The sequence below is a fragment of the Chiloscyllium plagiosum genome, unplaced genomic scaffold (assembly GCF_037043375.1).
Source record: "Chiloscyllium plagiosum isolate Xiang-an unplaced genomic scaffold, Cpla_swu_hap1 HiC_scaffold_18, whole genome shotgun sequence".
Classification (NCBI taxonomy): domain Eukaryota; kingdom Metazoa; phylum Chordata; class Chondrichthyes; order Orectolobiformes; family Hemiscylliidae; genus Chiloscyllium; species Chiloscyllium plagiosum.
Genome location: NW_028270156.1, coordinates 54,617,176 through 54,631,091, shown reverse-complemented (window position 1 = coordinate 54,631,091; position 13,916 = coordinate 54,617,176). Strand labels below are relative to the sequence as shown.

Sequence of the window (13,916 nt, the reverse complement as noted above, 5' to 3'; positions counted from 1 at the left end):
ATTACCCTGATGTACTTATGTACAGTTTAATTTGCCTGGACAGCATACAAAACAATGCTCTTCAGTATTTGTCTCAGTACTTGACAAAAATCAAAACACTCAAATGATTTTTAATTTCCAATACTGGTGAAAGCAATGGCTCAGAAGAATGGAGCAAGAGCTAAACATGTGGCTTTTTTTCTGAAGTGGGCCAAGTATAATGGATGCCAAGAGTGGTTGGCAAATTGATAGTAAGGGGAACAAACAAGTATTTCTATGCCAGATATGACTCCAGGGTGTTACGTTCCTTCCCTGGTTCCAGGGTCAAGGACATCAGTGAGGCTACAAGACAATCTTCAGGGAGGGCAAAGTCAGACGTTGTGGTCCACATTGGCAGCAAAAACAGAGGTAGAACGAGGAATAAGGTCCTGCAAGTATGATTTAGGAAACTGAAAAGCAGAACCTTGAATGCAGTAACGTTATGTCTGCTCCCCATGTGCTAGTGCGCACTGAAATAAAAGATTAAGAAAATTAGTATGTTGCTGGAAAAATTGTAAGATTAGAGCTTTAGATTTCTAGGGCATTGGGACTGGTTCTGGGCAGGTGCAACATGTACAAAGATGATGAGACCCACTTTCGTCAGACTTACCCTTGCAGAAAGATTTGCCAGTGCAATTAGAGAGTTTAATTACTTTCTCAGGGAATGGGAGCCCAAGAGAGGATTCAGACACAATCAAAACATAGTTGGTTATCAGAACAATAAAAACTATAAGTGAAAGCAAAAAGTGGCATAGAATCAACCAGGGTCAAATTATAGAATACTGTTTAAAAAGGCACAATTGAAAGCACTGAATGCATACAGAATTTGCAACAAGATGGGTGAACACATAGTGCAGATAAAAATAAAATGTTATGTCTTAATTACCATCATGCAGACATGGCTTGGTAATATACTAGATAACATACTAGGTAATTTTAATGACCTCTAATTCTGTGGAGGAAATATTCCTGGGGCAGGCTTGAGATCAGTTTCTGTTCCTCCAGAAAACAACTCAGGCACAGGTTAGTTTACACCTAGCAATATGTAATGAGAAAAGACAAATTTATCAGTTTTGGTAAAAGAACATTTAGACCATAGTATGGTAGAATTTTCCATTCACTTCAAAACTAATGCAGGTCAATCTGAAGCTCGGGTCTTAAATCTAAACCAAGATAATTAGGAAGGTATGAAGAGAAAACTGGCTTTGATTGTTTGGAAATACATTGAAAGTTTTGATGGAGACAGGCATTGGCTGGTATCTGAAAAATTAATGCTTAGTTTTCAAAAAACATCAAATTCCTTTACATTTAAAATACCCAACAGGAAAAGCAAGAGGTCCATCCACATGAAGATCTGAAATCTGAACACATGCTGGAGTAACTAGTTATTGTCACGAACAACCATTTAATACATGCTCTTACTAACATAGGTAGCAATAAAATGGCTTCTTAATGCAAATAACGTGACAAAATGGCTTCTAGGCTGCAAATTGACAACTCTGCTTAAAGCTGCATCAAATGGCTTTTAACCCTGCTAAGAGCTGAATTAACCACAGTCTGTCTCAACAAAGGTTAGCAGACAATGCTTCCTTTACAGCATAGAAATAATTAGACTAGATAAGACATTACTAGCCATCCTAACTAACATCGCAAGTGCAGATGCAGAGACTAGGTTCGTGAGAGAGGAGGACTTGGATGTTGGAAAACAAGGTTGGTTCCCAGGAAATATCACTGGGTGAAATTGCTGTCAATAAAATAATTTCATCGTAATTGTTTGAATGTGCTCTGTGATTATAGCCTATACTTCTCTCAAAAAAGGTATAAAAGTGTCTGTCTTAAGCCATGTCCACAGTTTCTCCGAGGAACGCCGAAGTGTTTAACTTCTGTTACTGGACAATCTGTGCCCGGCCGAAATTGAATAAAGTGTGAAATCTTAAAGAACCAGACTGAATTGCCAGTGTTTATTGACTGATCACGGAACAGAGAGACTCCCGCCACACCTACCCCGCGAGTCCAGATCTTCACAAGGATTATAAGGGAAATTAAGATCGTATTAGAACAAAGGAGGTAGAACAAAGGAAGTTACGGAAAAAAAGTTGTAAGTCTCAGGAGATAAAGAGAGAATAGAATATGAATGCAAAATTGCAAGAAGCAAAGAGATTATAGAACTCCTGTAGATATGTAAAAATAAAAAGATGAGCAAAGCCAAATAGCAAGATTGGCTGCCAGGCAGAAGGCAGAGTTTGGGGATAAAAGGATCTTCTCAGGATGGAAGCTGGTGACTAGTGGTGTTCTACAAGGGGCAATGGTGGGACCAAAGCTTTTCACTTTATACATCGATAATCTGGATGAAGGAACTGAGGGCATTCTGGTAAAGTTTGCAGATGATACAAAGATAGTTGGAGGGGCAAGTAGTATTGAAGCAACAGGGAGACCGCAGAAAGATTTAGACAGGTTAGGAGAGTAGACAAAGTAGCAGATGAAATACATAGCAAAGTGAGTGGTCATGTATTTTGGTACAAAGAATAGAACATAGAACAATACAGCGCAGAACAGGCCCTTCGGCCCTCGATGTTGCGCCGACCTGTGAACTATTATCAGCTCGTCCCCCTACACTATCCCTAAATCATCCATGTGCTTAGCTAAGGATTGTTCAAATCTCCCTAATGTGGCTGAGTTGACTACATTAGCAGGTAGTGCATTCCACGCCCTTACCACTCTCTGTGTAAAGAACCTGCCTCTGACATCTGTCTTAAATCGATCATCCCTCAATTTGTAGTTATGCCCCCTCATACACGCTGACGTCATCATCCTAGGAAAAAGACTTTCACTGTCTACCCTATCTAATCCTCTGAATAGAGGCAGAAACAATTTTCTAAATGAAGAGAAAATTCAGAAATCTGAAGTGCAAAGGGACATGGGAGTCCTAGTCGAGGATTCTCTCAAGGTAAACTTGCAAGTTGAGTCGGTAGTCAGGAAGGCAAATAAAATTTTAGCATTTATTTTGAGGGGACTAGAACATGAAAGCAAGAATGTACTTCTGAGGCATTATAAAGTTCTAGTCAGACAACATTCAGAGTACTGCAGGCAATTTTGGGCTCCATACATCAGGAAGGATGTACTGGCCCTGCAGCAGGTCCAGAGGAGGTTCACAAGAATGATCCCAGGAATGAAAGGTTTAACATATGGAGGGACTATACTCGAGGGATTTTAGAAGAGGGGAGATTTAATTGAAACCTACAGAATAGAATCATAGAATCCTTAAAGTGTAGAAACAGGTCATTTGGCCCAACTCTCCAAAGAGCATCTCTCACCCAGACCCACGCCCTACTCTATCCCTGTAACCCTGCATTTCCCATGGCCAATCCACCTAACCTGCACATCTTTGGACTGTGGGAGGAAACCGGAACACCCAGAGGAAACCCACGCAGACACAGGGAGAATGTGCAACTCCTCACAACAGTCGCTCAATGCTGGCATTTTTGGGTCCCTGGCACTGTGAGGCAGCAATGCTAATCACTGAGCCATGACACTTTCTGGACAGTAACAGCATTTGTTTACATTAGGTGAGTTTATAGCAGACATAGTAAAATGTGTTGTGTACTGCAGTTAGATGATTACGCAAATCATTATTTATTTTTTGACTAATAAAAACACCAATTGCTGGAAGGAACTGACAGACCTTAAAAGAAACCCTTCTGGTTTCAGAAGGTTTGGAGAAATCTGGTCTGAAACTTGTGTAAAACAGTTGTCCCTGAAGAAGGGAGATTAGAATTGTTAAGAAATAGGTTACCTCAGTGTAAAGAGACTATTTTAAAGTTTCAAAGCAGAAATAATTGGTTAAAACCTTGAAGAAAATTTTGAAGCTCGAAAAGTTTAAGCTCAATTGTATGAATATTTGAGGACAAGGTTATCATATTCTCAAGACAGGAAATTAAAGGCTCAATTACACGAACCCTTGTACCAGGATGGAGAATGGCCTTCTACCTGCTGTGAGTACAAAGAAAGAGTATTGTTAGGTTCAACAGGATTAATACTTTACATTGTGATTTTAAATCTTTAAATTGTCAAATAATTGATTTATGATACTTAAGTTTTTGTTCATTTATTTTACATAGTAAACTTGAGTTTTGTTGTTCAAACAAAATTTGTAATAAAGCATGCTCATGTTTTAGTGGAAGATGATTTGTTTAAAACAACTAAGAAAAAACATTATAATCCATCAAGACAGATTTCATTCTATGACTTTACTTGTCCAATAATAACATTAATTAGAATGATAATAATTCCAACCATTTGAAACCAGAGCCCATATTTTCACTAAACACAAGTGAAGTATATCAGGGCTGGATAGGGAGGTGGCATCACTGAATAAAGTCCAAACTACTTAAACTCCTGGGTCTCTTACCAGCGTAGAGTATAGATGTGCAACCCATTATGGCAAGAATGATGAGCAAAAATCACAGAAATAAAAGTCATGGCAAGAGTCTCAGTAACCTTATTCAGCTCAACAATTATTGTTGAATTGCTGTCTGAAGCGGACATTTCTATCACAGGCAAAAACCTACAGCTAAAATAGCAAGAGGGACTGATGTGTCAAGATTGCCTCAAGTGGTGCTTATCTGTCATTAACTAATCAACTCTCCTTCCCAGGCAAGAAATGGGAGTTAATTGGAAAATTGCATTAAATTGTAGCAGGTCACCTCAGTCGCATTTGAAGGAAAGAATCTGTTTATTCACGCCAACTGATAGTCACCTTGTTGAATCAAAAATAGCACCATTCCCCATGCTTCCACAAAACAAATTCATTGATGATTTTGAGGCACAGCCTATGATCTCTCCTAACCCCTACTCCACCAGTCATTGCCCAGTTATTCCTTCTATCCATTGACTTTTAAAAAAACTCAAAACATTCTCCTCAGGGAAAGAGGCGAGGGACATTGTCAAATGCAGTCCACTACTTAACAGAGTGGATTTATTTGGCATCTTTAAATGGTGCAAAAGATCCAAGATATTTCACATGAGCAATATCCAACAAAATTGGACACAAGGTCAATATTAGAAGAGCTTTTCAAAAACTGTGCAAAAATAGTAAGGAGTAAAGCAGGAGAGCGAGATGGCAAATTTGACAGAGGAAATTCTTGAAAACATGAGTACTAACAGTGAAGTGATTAAAATTGGGGATGAGCCAAGAGGCAGAAAATTTGAGGAGCTCATACATGTTCTGGAGTGTTGGCGGACCAGTGCAATTGACAGAGATAGGGTGGGCTGAGCTCTTCAACAACATTGACAGCAACGATTAAAATTTTAAAATCCAATCTAAGCACTGCCTCGGCTATAGAGCCAACATGACAGCAAGTACAGGAGAAATACAATTTGGTGAGAGTTATTAAATGGAGCATAGGGCTTTGGATGAGTTCACGTTTGTAAGGTGGAACACGTACGACTGTTCAGGCGATCTCTGGAAAAATAAGCTTACAGCTAAAAATATGTTGAAGGCATCAGCAGTGGTTTTGTCAAACCAGTCATGGAGATGGATGAGGTAAACTTCAAGTTTTACTCCCTGACTACCATGAACTGAGGTTGGCAACAGAGAAGGCACATAACATGGCCTGGACAAAGTGGACATTGGCAAAAGGTTTCCATTGGCAGGAGAGACGAGGATCCGAGGGCACAGCCTTAGAGTAAAGGGAAGACTTTTAGAACGGAGAGAGGGAGAAACTTCTTTAGCCAGAAAGGGGTGAATCTGTGGAATTCATTACCACATAAGGCTGCAGAGCTAGGTCATTGAGCATATTTAAAACAGAGACATATAGATTCTTGATTGCCAAGGGGATCAAAGGTTACAGTGAGAAAGCGGGAAAACAAGGTTGAAAAATCTAACAGCCATGATTGAGGAAGCATAGCCAGAGTTCACCAGACTGGTTCCTAGAATGATAGCATTGCCCTGAGCAGACTGGACCTGTGTTCTCTCTAGTTCAGAAGAGAGGTGACTTCACAGAAACTAATAAAACTCAAAAGAGATAGACAAGAGTAAATAAATAATGTTTCCACTAGCTGTGGAGTCTGGCATTAAAGATACAGCCTCAATAAAAGGCAAACCATGTGAGATTGAGATGAGAAGGAACTTCTTCACTCAAATGGTGACAGACCTTTGGAATCTCCACTCGAGAGGGCTGTCAAACGTTCAGTCATTAACAATAGGTCTTGAACATAATTGAATTTCTTGTTATGAACGACACCAAGGTATACAGAGATAACTTAGAATACAGCATTGATGTACGGCATAATGTTGAATGATGGAGAAGGCTTGAGTGACTGAGCCCACTCCTATACTTATCAAAGAATTATTCAATACAGAATGGCATACACTTCATTTCAAAGTCAATTTTTTTCACTGAGAGGCAACCTGATAAACATTTATAAAATAATGAGACATATATAGAGTTGATGATAGCTATATTTTCCCTAGAATAGGAGATTTTAAGATGAGGGGTGACATCTTTAAGGAGAGAGGAGAGAGATTTCAAAAAGACAAGGCAAATCTTTTTACAGAGTGGTTTGCATGTGGAATGAACTTCTTCAGAAAGTGGTGGATGTGAGCACAATTACAACGTTTAAAAGACATTTGGATAAGTACATGCATTGAAAAGGTTTGGAGGAATATGAGCCAGGAGCAGGTAGATAAGACTAGTTTTGTTTGGGATTATGAACAGCATGGAGAAAATCTCATGTTGCAAAAGCAGAGCAGGTCAGGCAGCATCCAAGAGGCAGGAGAATCAACAGTTCAGGCATTGGTACTTATGTGCAATGGATTGAATTGAATTTTGGGACTTTATGATGATATTGAGTCGCCATTACTGGTTATTAAATACAAACTCTGTAAAAAGTAATATTAGTGAAGGTTTAAGTTACTTGCTGTTCTTGCAGACCACTCTACAGAACCTTACAGACTGCCCCATTGTCAATTCTAACGAATCAAATCTTACTATCTTATTTGAATTTGAATCACAACCCATTATTGTGGTCAGCATGGATTGGTTGGACCAAAGGGTCTGTTTCCATGCTGTATGACTCTATGATAGGAGATGCACTTTGACCAATCTGCATTGACAAAAGCCTCTCTAAATCCACATTAATCTCAATATTCAACACTTGTCATAGATTCTGGGCCATTTCAACTGCTCATCCTAGCACATGTTAAACAGTTGAGGTTTCCTGCCTCTAAAGCCCACCTAGGCAATGTATTCCAAATTCCAACCATCCTCTGGGTGAAAAGGTTTTCCTCACATGCTCTCTAAATTTCCTGCCTTTCACCTTAAAAATTATGCACCCATGTATTAACCCTTCATCTCAGGGAACAGCTATTTTTCTATCCACCTTGTCCATGCTCATCAACTTATGTACCTTAATTAGATTTCGTTTCAGCCTTCTCTGCTTTAAGCAACCCAAGCTTATCCAGCCTCTCAGAGAAGCTGCTCCATCCTAGGCAACATCCTGGTCAATCCTCTGCACCCGCTCCACTGCAATCATATCTTTCTTATAGTGCAATGACCAGAACTACACACAATTCTCTGTGAGCTAACAAAAGTTTCGTACAGCTCCCAAAAGTTTCGTACAGCTCCAATACTGCTCTTGTAATTTTTGCCGCAACTGTTAAAGGCAAGTTTCCTGCATGTCTTTATCATCATATTTACTTGAAGGTAGCAGGACAGGTTTTGTGGACAAGCATCATCTGTTCCTCTGAGCTCCCTATTGTCGAGTCATTCACTGACTACTCTCTTGTCTTCCAACTTCTGTCAAATTGCATCACTCCACAACAGAGCTAAATTCCATCTACCACTGATCAACCCATCTGACCATGCCATCTACGTTCTCCTATAACCTAAGATCTTCTACCTCATTGTCAACTACCCAACCAACCTTCGAATCTTCCACAATCTTATCAGCTCCCAAAATATTTTCCTCTATTTCACTTAACCACATGTTTACACGTTTAACAGAACATACTGGCTCTGTAAATAAATCCTCAAACTTACACCCTGTGCACTGCTTCAATCAAGAGCAACTTCTATTCAAGTCCAAACTATTTGCATTCCACAACTTTGGCTTCATCAGTTATCCTCCAAGTGTGAGCTGATTGGTTTTCAGAGTCAGGTGACCTCAATTTCTCTCAGATCTTGCTCATTGCTACATTGGGGGAAAGATACGTTCCCATTTTCTCTCCTCTTGTAAAGGCACAGACACTTGGAGTATGGTTCCATAGGCACTGGCCATTATACAAAAAAAAAATGAGTAAGTATGCTCTGAAGTTAGGAAACAAAATTACAAAATAACTGAATAAGTTTTTAAAATCATCCTTGTGACAAGCATGTAAGAAAGACACAGGCTCCATACAAGACAATCACAACCTCCTTGTATAACACACAAAAAATATTTTCATTTCCCTTTCCTTCAATTCAAAAAATAATCAAAAAAACAATTTGATCTACCCAATAGGTATCTGAGCTGCCTCCAATGCCAAAGTATCATTTCTTAAATATGGGGATCAAGGTTGTATATAGTTCTCGAAGTGTTGCCTCACTCTGTACAGATTCCAGGATCACTTCCATTCTTTGGCTGAACTAGCTGACTTAACTGAGAGCACTAAATCAATTGTGCCAGTTCTTTCAGCACCAAAGCTTTAAGTGAAAAAAATAGAAGGAAAGTGAACTAGTACTCCCACGACTGATCATTATTCAATGACTTCAACTCAGAGTGGATATGGACAACAGTGAGGACCAAAGTGGATTCCATTTTGATTTACAACAACCATTAAATAACCTAACGTTTCACAGTTTAGAATCACTAAAAATGCTAATTTATCTAAGAAAGTAGAGTGCAACTTCATCAAGGGAGGGACAAAAGGGGAAACAATGGCAGAATATATGGGAATAAAACATAGTCCCACATATCTGAGTAAATAATTGCCAATGTCTAACACATATCTTACCTTTGGGCGGAAGAGTTCCATTACAGCAATCTTGCCATACATGCCCACTTCCTTGACAGGGCGCAAACCCTCCGGTGTCACTACATAGATCTCCAACCTGGTGTTCTTGGCAATCAGCAGGTTCAAATCATCTGCTGAGGTGAAGTGACCTAGAACAAACAAATGTAAGCCAATGTTTTGAGATATGCAATTACATTCTGTGAACCCAATAAGCAAGCCATGGCAAGTATCAAATAACCTTTTTATTTCAATCTTCATTTAATTTTATAGGATTATAAATTCTGAAGAAAAAAAATTAAGTATTACGTCTTCAAATCGCACTAGACAAAGAATAATCCAGACTTGAAGTTTAATCTGAACTCAATACAGTTGAGTCACTGTGAATAGAATCTACACAACTAAACAAATATAAAGGTAAATAAGATCAGAAATAGGAGTTGGATCTTGATTGATTTTTGCTCAGAGTAGACCTGCTCTTTAATCAATTTCAATAAGTTAGCCTCCACACTTTTTGGGGGAGAGAATTCTAGTTCATTTGCTCACGACATGCCTCCAATAGAGTAACTCATGTCCCCCAGTTCAAGACTCCACCACCACACATTGGAAGCATCTTAACATCTACTCTGCAGAGGCCCCTCAAAATTGCATAAGTTTCGGTAAGATCACACCTCGTTCTTCCAAACTAATGAGTAAAGGCCTAACCTGTTCAGCCATTAATCCAGTAAGTCGCATCTGAACTGTCTCCAATGCCAAAGTATCATTACGTAAATATGGGAACCAATGGGTACACTGTGCTCCATGTTCAGCCTCACCCTGCACAGTTGTAACAAGACTCAATAAATGCTAAAAATTCCACTTGCCTTAATTACTTGGTGGACCTGCATAGAAGCTAAATTTTCATGCCAACACTTGGGTCCCTCGGTTCTGCTCCTTTTTGCAGACTGTCTTTATTTAAATAATTGTCTTCCTTTTGAATCTTCCTACCCAAGTGCATTACATCTTACTTTGCATAGTTTTGGCTCAGCAGTTAGCATTGCTGCCTTATAGTGCCAGTGACCCAGGTTCAATTCCAGACTCGGGTGATTGTCTGTTTTATATTTGCACGTTCTCCTCATGCCTACATGGATTATCTCCGGGTGCTCCGGTTTCCTCTCAGTCGCAAAAATGTGCAGGTTAGATGGATTGGCCTTGGTAAATTGTTCGTAGTGTTAGGTAAAAAGGGGTACATGTACGGGTCTGGGTGGGTTGCGCTTCGGCGGGTCAGTGTGGACTTGTGTTTATTTAAATAATTGTCTTCCTTTTGAATCTTCCTACCCAAGTGCATTACATCTTACTCTGTTTCCACACTGTAAGTAATCTAATCTAATCTAAATATCTTATTTCCTCCCAATTAATGGACTCCAGCCTGAATTGAAATGAATGATTTGTCATTTGCACTTTACAGTGAGTTACACAGTAAAATACAGTGAAAAGCTTGAACTATTGCCACAATCTGGCACCATTTTGACTAAAATTAAAAAGGAAAACGATAAAACTAAAAGAAAGTCTATCTTTGCTCCACTGCCTCCACCACGAGCCCTGAGTTTGTTCACCAGCGATACCGGTGTTGCCACCCACACTGCCTGCGCTGGACTCATCACTCTTCAGCCATTATTTTATCTCTACTGGGCCCACCTCCCCCCCACAACCAGGAGTCCCAACTTCTGCAACCACCTTTGCCTCTTCAATAACCAGGAGTCCCCACTCTGGGCCTACTGCAACTGCAATCAGGAGTCTGTGACTCCGCTTCCGCTTTGATGGCGCCAGAGTTCCTGCACCAGGCTACCGTTGCTACAACCTTGCCAATGCCAGAAGTCCCCAGCTTTGTCAGGCCAGGGTGCTACGTCAACAGCTCCAGCTGCCCTCCTCAGCTGTAACCGTACCAGCGCCACCACCTCCAATCGCTGGAAAAGCTTTGCCAATGCTGTTGAAGCTCTGAATGAGGACGTCTTTGCTGGTGCTGCCGCGTCCAAATGCCAGCAGATGCCACGACTGCCACCGCCTCCAATCACCAGGAGGATGCATCCACTCCACCCACGGCCCTTTCTTGCTGCTTACTGATGCCACCGACTAACCCAAAGAAAAGAAAAATAGTTAGAAGAAAGCAGGTGGGAGGAGATGAGCCCCAGGCAAGAGCCCACCAGCAATCAGCCCTGCTACTCTGCCGCCATCTTGGATGTCATCAGCCTTTTCCGAACAATAAGTTAGGCTAACTAGCCTATAATTTGCTGATTTGTCTCCACCTCTTCTTGAGCAGGATGAGACATTAACAATTTTCCAATCTAATGGAACCCTCTCGAAATCTAGTTAGTTCAGGAATATACCATCTCTCCAATCACTTCCTTTAAAACCCACGGATGCAAGTTATCAGGTCCTGGTGACTTATTTGCCTTTAGTAGTATTAGTTTGTCAAATACTTTGTCACTCATGATAGGGACTGTTTCAAGATTGCTCCTTCTATTAGCATCTTGCATGGCTATTGTCCATGCGATATTTATCGTGTTCTTTGTAGTGAAGTCTTATGTAAAAATATTGGTTTAAATTATGCGCCATTTCCCACTTCCTTTTTAATTCTCCTCCAAGGATTCCACACTTTAGTTACTTTTTTTAACTTGTTGCAGCTTTTGCTGTTTTAATATTTGTGAATTTACTTTCATAACCAGTTTTCTCACTTATCATCATCTTTTTAGTCACCGGCACCAAGTTCCTAAAATAGTTCTAACCGTCTAGCCAAGCATTACTTTACGCTGCGCTACATACCTTATTTTTGGATAAGATAGTCTCCTTTGTTAAAGGCAAGTATTTAACTTCCAGAATAGCTCTTTGCTGAGCATTATGAAATACCTACTTAAAATGTCTGCCTTTGCTCATATTAAAAAAAGTATTTTCTTAGGCCATTGCAATTGCCCTTACATAAGCTGAGGAAACTGTTTTGAGACTGGAGTTGCTCTCCCTCATGCAGAATTTCAAATTATGTCATGTGAAAAGATCGACAATGATGTTGCCAGGGTTGAAGGATTTGAGCTATAGGGAGAGGCCGAACAAGCTGGGGCTGTTTTCCCTGGAGCATCGGAGGCTGAGGGGTGACCTTATAGAGGTTTACAAAATTATGAGGGACAAAGTCTTTTCCCTGGGGTCAGGGAGTCCAGAACTAAATGGCATGGCTTTAGGGTGAGAGGGGAAAGATACAAAAGAGACCTAAGGTGCAACTCTTTCACATAGAGGGTGGTACATGTATGGAATGAGCTGCCAGAGGAAGTGGTGAAGGCTGGTACAATTGCAACATTTAAGAGGCATTTGGATGGGTATATGAATAGGAAGGGTTTGGAGGGATATGAGCCGGGTGCTGACAGGTGGGACTAGATTGGGTTGGATACCTGGTCGGCATGGACGGATTGGACCAAAGTGTCTGTTTCCATGCTGTTCAGGATAAAGTCTCTTATTAATCCAAGCTCATTACAAATTTCTAGACCTAAAACAGCCAGCTAGGTTGTATAATGAACTGCCCAAAGAAGCAATCTGTGATGCACTCTACAAATTCATCACCAATGTTATCCTGCTCATCTTGATTTGTCTAATTCATATGCTGATTAAAATCACCAATTGTACAGCTCTTCTTGCGCATCTCTATTATCTCCAGATTTACACTATCTCAGTGAAGGAACTTTGCAGGGGCCAATAGATGGCTTCCACCTGTGACTTTGTTCCCTTGTTATTCCTTATTTCCATCAACTGATTCCACTTTCACGATCTTTTAAAAACTTCCCTTCAATTGAACCTTGTGCCCACTAAAGAGCAACCAAAAGAAAATCAAGTGAAAATGTCAAAGCCACCAGTCAAACAGTCACAACAAAACAGCTTATTTTCACAAACTTCAGAAGCCCTATCTTAATTAAGAAATGCATTGCCCAATACAAGACAGCAAACCTACTTGCTCCCTTCGTTATCTTACCCAATCAGCATACTCTTCTCTTTATTTCTGCTTCATATGCTTACCTAGCACATCTACATTTAATTGTACGTTCTCTCGCTCAAGTTATCCCTTCTCCTTAATATCCTATTGGATTTATTAGAGATAGCTTTAGATTTTCTCCTTCCTGATCTTATACTGGAAAGGTGTGCCTTTGAAGACAAGAATAAGATTTTGAATCAGCCATGATGCAACTCAGTAAAATAACTTGCCAACGTTTATTACGAATGACGTTCTAGAATGCTGTGAACTGTAGAAGAGTGTCTTCATATCCTACAGAACTTCCAGAAGAGGAAACAAACATTTCATTCTGATCCCTCTACAAAGGGGGATTATCAATTGGACTCTTCTGTACAGCATGGAAACAGACCCTCCAGTTCAACTCATCCATGTCACCTAGATATCCCAACCCAATCTAGTCCCACCTGCCAGCACCTGGTCCATATCCCTCCAAACCCTTCCTATTCATGTACCCATCCAGAAGCCTTTTAAAATGTTGCTATTGTACTAGCCTCCATCACTTCCTCTAACCAATCATTCCATACACGTGTCACCCTCTGCGTGAAAAAGTTGCCCCTTAGGTCCCTTTTATATCTTTCCCCCTCACCTAAATCTATGCCCTCTATTTCTGGTCGCCCCCACCCCAGGGAAAAGACTTTGTCTATTTATCCTACCCATGCCCCTCATGATTTTGTAAACCTCTAAGGTCATCCCTCAGCCTCCGACACTCCAGGGAAAACAGCCCCAACCTATTCAACCTCTCCTTATAGCTCAAATCCTCCAACCCTGGCAACATCCTTGTCAATCCTTTTTGAAACTTTCAAGTTTCACAACATCTTTGCGATAGGAAGGAGACCAGAAATGCACGCAATATTCCAACAGTGGCCTAACCAATGT

General features: G+C 40.3%; 1 protein-coding gene across 1 annotated transcript in view; it reads right to left on the bottom strand.

Moving 5' to 3' along the window:
• The window catches only part of ddb1 (damage-specific DNA binding protein 1), a 90,380-nt gene that overhangs the window by 72,592 nt on the left and 3,872 nt on the right, over positions 1–13,916 (bottom strand). The window contains exon 2 of the mRNA XM_043706085.2: positions 9,011–9,159. Within this exon, the coding sequence (XP_043562020.1) occupies positions 9,011–9,159 (149 nt within the window). The remainder of the gene's footprint in view (positions 1–9,010; positions 9,160–13,916) is intronic.